The sequence below is a fragment of the Gastrolobium bilobum genome, unplaced genomic scaffold, assembly GCF_033153095.1.
Source record: "Gastrolobium bilobum isolate Gb01-03AN ecotype WA unplaced genomic scaffold, APGP_CSIRO_Gbil_v1 utg9368, whole genome shotgun sequence".
NCBI lineage: Eukaryota > Viridiplantae > Streptophyta > Magnoliopsida > Fabales > Fabaceae > Gastrolobium > Gastrolobium bilobum.
The window spans coordinates 437,165-448,429 of record NW_026898673.1 but is presented as its reverse complement, the minus strand read 5'-3'; the positions used below and the strand labels follow the sequence as shown (position 1 = coordinate 448,429).

At 31.1% G+C, this 11,265-nt stretch overlaps 1 protein-coding gene and 1 non-coding gene across 2 annotated transcripts; one reads left to right on the top strand and one right to left on the bottom strand.

The window, feature by feature from the left end:
* The first annotated feature begins 5,826 nt into the window (after nucleotides 1-5,826).
* Nucleotides 5,827-5,945, top strand: LOC133318230 (5S ribosomal RNA). Its single transcript, XR_009752443.1, has one exon. It is a non-coding gene; the product is annotated as a 5S ribosomal RNA (ribosomal RNA).
* A 1,510-nt stretch (nucleotides 5,946-7,455) lies between these two features.
* LOC133318189 (FCS-Like Zinc finger 8-like) lies at nucleotides 7,456-9,472 on the bottom strand. Its single transcript, XM_061520173.1, is given in 3 exon segments — nucleotides 7,456-7,964; nucleotides 8,620-9,439; nucleotides 9,442-9,472. Coding segments are annotated over 3 exon segments (951 nt in total). The 3' UTR covers nucleotides 7,456-7,864.
* Nucleotides 9,473-11,265: the final 1,793 nt, after the last annotated feature.

Below are 11,265 nucleotides of genomic sequence, written 5' to 3'. Positions count from 1 at the left end.
GCACTAGTACTTCTCAAAAAAAGGTCTGACAAACAAGAAAGAGTCAACATAATACCCCAGCTCTAGAATGTATATTATAGAGGAATAGAGTCAAAAAAATGGGAAAAATAAGAAAAATACAATTATTGGATGCTGAAATAAAGTCTACAAAGGAATGTCATTTATCTAAAAATCTTTAAACCATCATCAAGACAAGGGAAAGAAAAGACGACGCCGAGAGTGAAAAGCGGCGGTGCACATAAAAATTAGGGTTGGTATTGGTATTTTGCCATATAAAATAAATATTATTATTTTATTTTATTTTATTAAATTAAATAGGTCAGCCTACAAACTTGGCCAAGCTTGACAAAATTGGCCTATGACCTATTTGTTAAAAAAGCTTTCTTATAAGCCTAAGTATACTCTACTTTCTCTGAAACGCCGAGCTAGGCCAGGCTCGACGTAGGCTAGTCTGGCCCATTTACACCCCTACTTTCAGCCAACAAACTATTAATCAAAAACAATAAGGGAATGTTTGGTATAGGAAAAAAAAAAGTACTAGAAACTATTCTTTACCTGTAAAATGGTTGGAAGTTTTTTTTACCGGTAAGTTAGGAAAAGATGTTTGATAGACCAAAATTTTTTCCGAGAATCTTGTGCTAATTTTTAGTGACTATGTTTGGTTGATGATAAAAAAATAGTGAGAATCTTATCCAAAATTAATAAAGTGCCCACAAATTTGAAAATTTGTTGAATTTATCCTGTCATCAAACGTTCATAATTTATTTCTGCAGAACAAAATCTCTTTCGCTCTCTGTCTCTCTCTCCCTCTCTCCACGTTCGTTTGCTTCTTTGCGTTCAATTTCTGTCACATCTCTTCGTGGATCTGGCATTAGGGTTGCCGGAGATCTCCTGAACACTGCCAATTTGTCCTTGTGCCAGACCTTTCCGTCCACCAGACACACCATCTGCACCTCCTGTATAGCGAAGCTATGGACACCCACCAACCCCAACCCCAACCCTCAACGCTTGTTGGTTTGCTGAGAACATAGGGTGGATGCTACAAGATGCATATCCAAACTTGATAAGGGTGTTTTTGTCTCATAAAATTTTATTTACTTTCCTCCCGTGTGGTCAAATTTTTATTCCATGTTATGAATGGCAAAACATCATAACGTTTTCATGTGAAAAATATTTGGACGGGAGACCTTTTTTTCGGTATTCAATTTAGATCTTTCCCCTACCAAATATCGCAAACTTATTTTCCATACTACTATTTCCAGGGCAAAATTTTTTTTGCTTCCTGCCAAACAACCCTAAAGGGGCGTTTGGTTCAGGAATTTTTTTTGGAATAGTAGGGAAATTAGATAGATAGAGAAATGATTGGAAAGATAGATAAAGTGAGATAGGTAGAAAAAATGTAAAAAAAAGTTGTTTGGTGGGAAAAAAATTTAGTGGAAAAAAATTAGGTAACTTTATGAAATCAACAGTGCATTAAAAGCCAGATAACCGGTTTTCCGAAAAATCTCACCTTCAAATTGGGTTTCTAAACAGTGTGGATATCTATGTTTCTCATAAATCCAGACAAATTGGATAGATGGGTTTTTGGTGAAAAACGTTGAAACAAACATGGTATTTTTAAAAGCCATAATTGAGAAAGATAGATATCCGCTGAAAAGCTCCCAACCAAACACCCCCTAAGAGTATTACTTAGGTACCTAGGGATATAAGTAACAATAACATTATAAACAGTGGCGGGCGGGCTCATTCAGCTAGGTGGGAAAAAATTTTACTAGGAAAAAATTAGGTAACTTTATGAAATCAACAGTGCATTAAAAGCCAGATAACCGGTTTTCCGAAAAATCTCACCTTCAAATTGGGTTTCTAAACAGTGTGGATATCTATGTTTCTTATAAATTCAGACAAATTGGATAGATGGATTTTTGGTGAAAAACGTTGAAACAAACATGGTATTTTTAAAAGCCATACTTGAGAAAGATAGATATCCGCTGAAAAGCTCCCAACCAAACACCCCTAAGAGTATTACTTAGCTACCTAGGGATATAAGTAACAATAACATTATAAACAGTGGCGGGCGGGCTCATTCAGCTAGAGTCAACAAAAATTTAGGTGAGATTTAATATTAAATTTTATCTAAAAACTTAATCACAATTATTTAACTATATTAAAACATAGCTAATTTTCAAAAACAAGTTGGAATCAAGGCTCTCCTCCATACACAGCATGGCTCCACCACCGATTATAAAAATGTACACAACAAAATGACAATCACATTTTCTTGGGAATATTTGAACTAACAAAATCTGAATATAAGTGTGTACAAAACAAAGCAATTAAAAGTGATTATTGGCTTGATATGACTTAAATGATTCAACTAACTGGACATAAATCAGTTTATAAATTATGTGTTGAATTAAGGAATCGAATTGATTTTTGTTCAACTTGAATTAATCTAACTTCAAAGTATTCTAGATCCACATAAGGGGTCTATTAGCTCTTGGAGACTATGACATTTATTCATTGTCTTGCATAATTCTTCTAAAATCTTGATCTTTCTTATTATCATTATACATACACACCACTTACATTAACTTAAGCCTTTTCATTATACATAATGGTCTATTTTCATAGACATGCCAGCTCACAAATCCCATATTAACTAGGATACTCTTAGATTGAATATAAATCCATTAATACAATTTTTTTAGAAATATTTTAATGTAAAATAAAATTATTATGATTATTTTTAATAAATTTCAATATAAACAGCATTTTTAGATTGATTAAAGTTGATAAAAAAAAATACCAAAATCAATCTAACTCAAACTAGCCCAACTATAATTAAATTGGATTGATTTGAGTTGATAAAAATATATTTCTCAACTAACTCAACTAACTAAATTTAATTGGTTAAATTTTAACATTTAAGCAAAATTTGCCCAAACTTTAAATACTTTTGGGAGATGTTTGGTAGGAGGATTATTTTTAGATATCTACAAAAGTGAGGGTGAGTTTCCTAAAATCTCATGTTTGGTAGCATATTTGAGAAACAAATTCCCAGGAAAATTATTTTTACTGAATTTCATTTTATGTGTATTTTCAAAACCAAAATACCACCAAAAAATATTATCCAGACGACGGACAATTAACCCATACGATGGTATTTCAGGAATCTCAGACGATGGAAAAATAGGAATTAATTTTTCAGAGAAAAATAACTAAACATAGTATCAAGAAAATTAACCCAATATTTTCAAAAATATTTTGGTCAACCAAATAACTTTTTGGTAACATTCTCGAAAAACTTATTTTTTCATCATATTATCATGATAAAAAAAATTTCTTTTCAACCAAACATCTCTTTAATGCTAAAAAAAAAATTAAGAGAGAGAGAGAGTAATGCTTAAATCTATCACTTTTAGTTGTCTTTCGTACTATCATCACAAGCAATAACTTACCACTCCCCTAGGAAATGATGCAGCTACAGAAAATTTATGTACAGAGAATTTTTTTTAATAAAATAAATAGTAATAAATAAAGTTTGTAAAACCTTTTATTATGCATCTAACAACAATAATTGAGAAACTAACAAGAATTTGCAACTACATTTTTATTCATTTAATATTTTTCAAAATAATAAGTTTTTTTTTTCTTTTTTAATGAAAGAAAAGAGGGGGCAGGAAGCCTAAAATTGGAGAGGGGTGATGCAACCGCCACATTAATTAATCTGAGACAATGACAATTTTGTTTTAAGTACGAATTTATTTATTTACACTATTTATTAATTACTTTAATTTCTTAAATCATCTTTAATTAAATGAAAATAAAGAATAAAAAAATTATCTTTAACAATAATTTGAGAAATTACAATAAAAAATTGTGAATTACAATAATTCCATCCTTAATATATATTCAAAAATCAACAAAGTTAATCTAGTGAAAGAAAAATAATAATAAATAGATAAATATTTAAAAACAAAATTAATAAAAAATCATCATTGAAATTGATTTTTTTTTAATACAAATTGAAATTGATTTTTATATTGAGTTTTTAGGACGACGGGAGAATGAATAATTAAACTCAAGCCTTTTTTTTACCAACGTTGTTTGGTCTTATCAGCTGAATCGACTCTTGTTATGAGCATTAATATAAATATTAAAGAGTAAAATTGAATGAGAGTATAAAATAATAATAATAGTTACGAATCGCTGTATGTATTCAACAAACAATTTTTATTTTTTTTATCATTTATCATAATGCACTCTCCTATCAAATTAATTTTTGTGTAGGTATTTTAAATCTTTTCACATAATCTCGTGTTACATGAAAAGATTTATTCTCGTATTATTAATATTTTTAAATTTATATTTATTTAATTGTATTTAATATCTTATATATAATTATTAACAAATTCAATTTCATAAAAAGAAAAATATGAACAGAAGACAACTGTTTTTTTACACGCCCGTTTGGATGGTATTTTGGAAAAATAGTTATATGTATTACTTATTTTAGAATGATTGTTTTAAAAGTTAAAATTATTTTATGTTTGGATGTAATACGTGAAAAACACTTTGAATTAAACATATTATTTAGATGTTAACATTATAAAAGCATTTTTTTTTTTTTGATAACATATAAAAGCATTTTTATGTATAAATTAAATTACTATACAAGATATGTGAAAATAAATCATGGGAACGAGATTTGGTAGTGGCAGAGGCAATGGAGATGGCCATAGTATGGTGGTGGTTGCAATAATAGAGAGGTGGAGTGATGTTGATGGCAGCGATAATGGCATGGCAACAAAAACTAGGTAGTGATGGTGGCAACAACAACAGTAGCAATGATGGTGGTAACGGCGATAGAGATGAGACTGATTAGGTTAAGGTTAGGACAAATCTAAATTTCGAAAAAAAAAAGTTAACTTTTAATGTTTTTTTTTTAAGTGAAAAATTAAGTTGAGAAAAAAAAATTAAGTTTTTGACTTTTTTTTAAATTTTTACTTTTTAAAAAAACAGACATGTAAATATTCATAGGGAAAAGATCCGTTTACAAATTTTTTTTACAAATTACACTAAGTATGTCAGTCATACACTCTTGATTGAAGTGTGACCGGACATATTTAGTGTAGTTTGTAAATAAAAAATTTGTAAATCATATCCATATATAGGGAGAAGAATTTTTTTAAAAAAAAATTGGAAGAAAAAATATTCATCCAAACAAATGTACATTAAAGATTAACTCAAAATGAAAACATTTTCAGACCTAGACTTTAACAAAATTGTTACCCATACTTCATAAAATTAGACTTCATCTCTCAGCTTATTATTATTATTATTATTATAACTTAATAATCAATTAACAAGTTTGTCATGATTTGAGTCAGGTCCCTGCGGATCACATGCGAAAACTGATGTTACTTTTATAATTTCTTTTTCACATATACCAATTCCAAAAAAAAAAAAAAAACAATTTGTATTGGATGGTATAAAAAATATATATATAATTTTTTATTTGTCTTTAGCATGGTAGTTAAAATCGGAATTTTACCTAAAATCGAAAGGAAGATAAAAAATCGTACAACGTAAAATTCTAACGTAAAAAAATCGTAAAAACGTAAAAGCATTTAAAATTTTGATGTAATCATTTTGATTAAAAAAATTTGTAAAATCATAAAATCACATATTTAAATCGAGATTTTAACTATCATCGTCTTTAGTCTTACCTTTCTCTCCTCACAGGACAAAAAAATATTGAAATCTTTCTATTTTTCCTTCAATCAATAAAATTGAATTACCACGTAATAAAATCCACAAGGAAGGAGGTGCGATCATATCAGCACTAATGCACCGGATTCCATTAGAACTCCGCAGTTAAGTGTGTTTGGACAAGAGTAGTACTAGGATGGGTGACCTCTTGGAAAATTCTCGTGTTGCACTTCCTAGAAAAGTATACCAAAAAAAAAAAATCCACAAGGAAGGTCATTCAAATTTTTTCCAAAAACAAAAGTACTTTTAAAAAAATCATAAGCAAAATCTCATAGGTACGAGTACATGTAGGGGTATAAATGGGTTAAGTTGGTCTACAGGACTCTATGGCTTAGTCTATATTAGGTCAAACTTGATTTATTATAAATAGTAAAATAAAACAGACTTAGACTTTTAAAAAAACCTATTTAGAAAACAGTCTATAAGCTTTTTTTATACATGTCGGGTCTATAAGCCTACAGGCCGGCCTATATCATATTATTTATTTTAAATCAAACAAATAAAATTATTATTTTAATAATTTTGAATAATAAAGTAATATTATTTTAATTATTCTTTTAATTGTTGAATGTTTAATAGGTTAACAGGCTTAGGCCAAGATTTTTATTTTTTAAATACAAGTAATGACAGACTTATAATTTTAAGGCCTACACAAACTAACAGGTCAGGTCATTCCCAATATTTTTTACACAGGCCTAGCCATTCCCAATATTTTTTACACAAATCTAGTCTATTTAAGTCAAAACTTAACCCAGCCTAGCCTATTTACACCCTTAGGTACATGTTTGATAAATATTAATTACTCAGCATAACAACTTTTTTTTTTTGTTGGTAAAAAGCATAACAACTTTTTATTAAATAAAAAGCTATTTGTTCGAAAAGTAATATGTTTAAAATTAAAAGCTATTGATTAAAAAAAAAATTCAAACAATTTTTTATCTTCTAAATGTTATAATATTCTTTTATTTTTTATTTTTTATTATTTCACAACCTTTTTTTACCCTTCTTTATAAATCATTTTGTAGTTATTTTATTAATTTATTGCATAAATATAATGTGTAAAAATTTAAAGAAAAAAATTATATTAAAATCACTTTTCAATTGTAATACATCAATAAAACTAATTCAATCGTGATTAATTTTAAAATGAATTCATTATACTTTTACCAAAAAAAAAAAATGAATTCATCATACGATAATTGATTATTAAATTAAAAGAAAAAAGTTTGTGTTGTGTGTACTGGAAGCAGAAATATTTGTATGGCTTGCCGAATCATGCTTAAAATAAATTGCAAGTTTCTAAATATAAGAAATATAAAAAACGATAAAGATGTTTTTTTTTTTTTTTGGTGAACATAAAGATGTGTTTTACTTTACCTCCAAAAATAAAATTCAACTAAATAAGGGCAACCACTAACCACATTAGCACAAATTGGTCCACTTATTCTAATTCTCCCTTTAGAAATGTCACAGAATCATTCCCCTGAACAAGTCAGAAAGCTGTTCCCTTGTAGAACTAACAACATGTGCATCAGTCCCTCAAAACGATACACAATTGTACAGATTATCTTAAAAAAACCGCTCTGCACAATGGCTCTCCCCTATAAGCATGAACTGTAAATAACTAAATATGCTAAAAGGACAAACAATCAAACAATATGAAAAGAAAAGAATCAGCTTGAGATGATGTCATTGGTCCTATGTGGGTGATTATAGTATCATTACTGTGGAATATTTTATAAACAATAAACAAAGATAATGTAAGCTCAAGTAATACAACATTATCATTACTATGAGTTGAAACACAAAAACTGTGGATATCCCAACAACAATCCCCTAATCCATTATTTCAACAAAAATAACCTCTACAGTATCTCATCCTTTCAATTCCTCTCTATCTTCTGCGCAGTTATCCCAGAGAGGGTGAGAAGCAGAAAGAGCAAAACCAGGTACAGTGATCCAGGATTTCCAAGGACTGTTTTGTGTCCTAGAAATTAACCTATGTAACTCAAAATGAAGAGGGTGTTATTCTAAGCCCTTTGAAGCAAAGATGGGAATGGTTTTGGATTGGTGAGGGGCAAAAGGAATGGAACTAAGTCCCATAAACATCATCGGCTTCCAATTTGCTTACCCCCTCCTCCAACAGCATCCCCTCATAACGGCATTCATGGCTGCAAAATGCCCTCTCACCCCTGCAATACAACATCATGCAACTAGATTTAAGATCTGTTGGATTTATTACCATTCTTTTCAGGGATGATTCTAATCATACACAAATTAGCAAAGCATACTTTCACTTTGATTCATAACCAGTTTTTTTTTTTTTTTTTAATCCAAACTAGAAGAATTTGTAGTCATCATTAAATACCATTGAAGAAACATATTTTATAACAAAATAACAACCATCTTCTGAGTTGACTAAAATAGTAAATGAATAGAGTTTAATTAGCTTGCAATACTTAATTCACAAATTCCCAATTTTTGTTGTTTTGAGAGAAGGGGTGAGAATGGTTATTGACCAATGAGAGATAGGACTAAAACCCAAAGATCCAAAGAAGACAAAATGATACTGAATTACTTAGAAAAAAATAGCCAGATAAGATTAGCCTTATTCATTATGATATCAAATTTATTTTCCTGCTGAAACATATTAAAACTGTACCCTTTGATGCTCACAGATTAAATTAAGTTTGCACCACGTAAATGAGCCAAATTTTCTGTTAATTCAAGTCTCAAATTCCACATGCCAACCAAATTTGCATTTAAAAAAAAATTGAAAACGTGACAAATATCATATCAACACCAAAGAATTTATCATCCATGGGGATAAAAATATTAAGCAATTACCTGTACATGTAGATGTCTTTACCCTGCCCAAGATTCTTTTTGCAGTAAAAACATATGCTCAGAAAGCTCTCAGAGGGATAGGTGGTGTGATCAGGAAAGCAACCATTTTCCTTGGCAAAAGCAGAGTACCCAAAATCAAAGGAGCTACTCTCTATGATGCAGTTATCAAATATATGAGTAGTTCTTGGATTGGGCCCGTGGCAAATCACGCGAGTGTAGTCTTCAGAGAGCTCCATTTCGCTTGCAGAGAGACACCCTGCGAAAACTCGATGAGAATTGGAGGTTTCAAGGGCAGGATTGGCACACCCAGATGCAGATTTATCCACAGGAGATGGAGAAAAGCTTCCAGAGGAAGAACCCAATTGAGAAGTTCTTATCTTGATGCCAAAATCAGCTCTGGATTTGGGTGATTCGGATGGAGAAAGGTTTGCTGGTGGCAAGAGAGGAATCTGAATCTTAAGCTGGGAACCAAACAGAACCATTCGGCTCTCTGGTTTTGATGTTACTTCACCATGTTTTTCATCAACAAGAGCATCAACTAGGCCAAGACCAACGCCTTTTGAATCCAATTTATCCCAGTAACGCTTGTGTTCAACCCCTGGGGTTCTGGGGCTGTTTGTTTCAGACCAGAAGGGGTTCTTGAAGCCACTCGGCTTGCTGTCTAGTATGGAGGTAGGGCTCATCATAGTTTCAGTTTCATGGAAACCTTTTGATGTGAAATTGGTGAACAATCTTGGAGAACCGAAGAAAGATGAAGCCGATTTCTTGTACTTTTCTGCGGGAGATGTTGAGGAACTAGAATCTGCCATTAGAGCTTGTCACTAGCTGTTGCTCTAGATCTCTTCCTCAGCATAGCTTGCTTTGTTTGATGCTTCCCACTGTGGAACCAAGACACACAGAATATCCCAGAAATTTAGAACCTTGTTAAGTTGTAGTGCTTATTTTTACATGCTTGTTTGTGTGTGTGTGTGTTTGAGACAAAGAGATTATAGGAATCACCTGAAAGGACAAGGTTGTCACAGAGACACTGCAATGAATTTAAGGAGACAATATCAAAACTATCTTGAAGCTTCACTGCAGAAGTATTACAGGCTATGAAATTTTGAAGGCTTGAAGCTGTGATACAATTTTTGGAAGTAAAGGGAAAAACTGCAATCAAATCCACCATTCTAAGGAAAGACAGAAACCAGGAATTACGAAACAAGTTCCCATGAATTGAAACTTCTCTCTCTCTATCTCTCTCCCTGATCTTAAACCTCTGTGACTTCCATTCCTAAACCACTGAGAGAAATTGGGAAAACAAATATAGAAAAAAGAAGGGAAAAAAAAAAAGAAGGGTGGCCTTTTCCCCGGCTATCTCGCCCTTCCTTCTCCTGTTTCTCAGAATAGAATCACGATGGGGCTCAAAAACGACATGCAGAGACTCTCACTGGTCATGATCAAAGGACCAGACGTGCATGCATCAGACAGCAGAACAAAGAAGAGTTTGTATTTTTGTTCCTTCTTTTGGCTACCTTTATTTCTCCCTTTCAATCCTTTACATTTGTGTCTTGGACTTCTATTTAAGCATAAATTATTAATGTGTAACAAATAAAAAGCCAAAGACCAACAAGAGTAAAACCAAAAAACTGGTCCCTATAATCCCACTTCAGCACCAAAAACATAAAAAAAAAAAAAATTTAAAAAACAAATTGAAATAAAATTAAATTAAAAGAAACGGTGATGATAATTCATAAAGTCCCTCTCTTTTTCTATCTTCTCCCTTTTATGACTAGTGGGGTTATCTTTTTTCACTGTACTCTTTCTTGCTCTTTATTTGCCCACTAATTCAGCCTTCCATCATGAGCCCCTGAAAAATTGGCATGAAGTTGAAGAGAGGAGGACAGAGAAAGGGAGAAGAAGCAAAGGACACAAACAACATAAGAGAGAAAGCGGTTTGTCGTGGGAATAACCGGTTGGTGGATTCTTATAAAGATCTGTGTGCTTTAGAATCGGTAGTTTTTTTTTTTTTAAAATCAAATTATTTTGTGTTAGTTGAGGAGAAATCAGTGGTTTTAATGTACTAAAGGATTGTAATTCGGTTGATGGAAATTGAGCAACTGAGCGTCAGAAAATATGTGATTCATGCTTTTAAATATTATTTTTGATAAAGAGTTTAAATTCTTAAGCATATCGGATTAATCATAAAACGATGAATTGATAGAAATATAAAAAAATAAGAGAAAAAAGTGTGTCATTTTAAATGACACACTTTATATCCTTTCGTTCTTACACAAAGATGTAGGATTCACCCATTCTCTCACCCACGATTTATTTTTTTCTCTAACTTAAAATGACACAATTTTATATTCTTCAAAATGATACATATTTTTTCCAAAAAAAATTAAAAATAAAACCACACTATGGTCTAAGTAATAGCAGTTTATGGTAGTCAAGTGCTATATTATATTAGTGTCTCTTTCTGGCTTGTTTGTGTCACAAAACAAAGGTAAGATGGCGTTATGTGAGTGGAATTTCCGATCGGCTATCGTTGTCTCTCACTCTCAACTCACTCAGCAACAATGGATGTTAGGGGAGTATATAATTAGGGGGAGAAATTATTCTCTACAGTTATTTTAGTTAAAATGATTACTTTTTATTTAATAT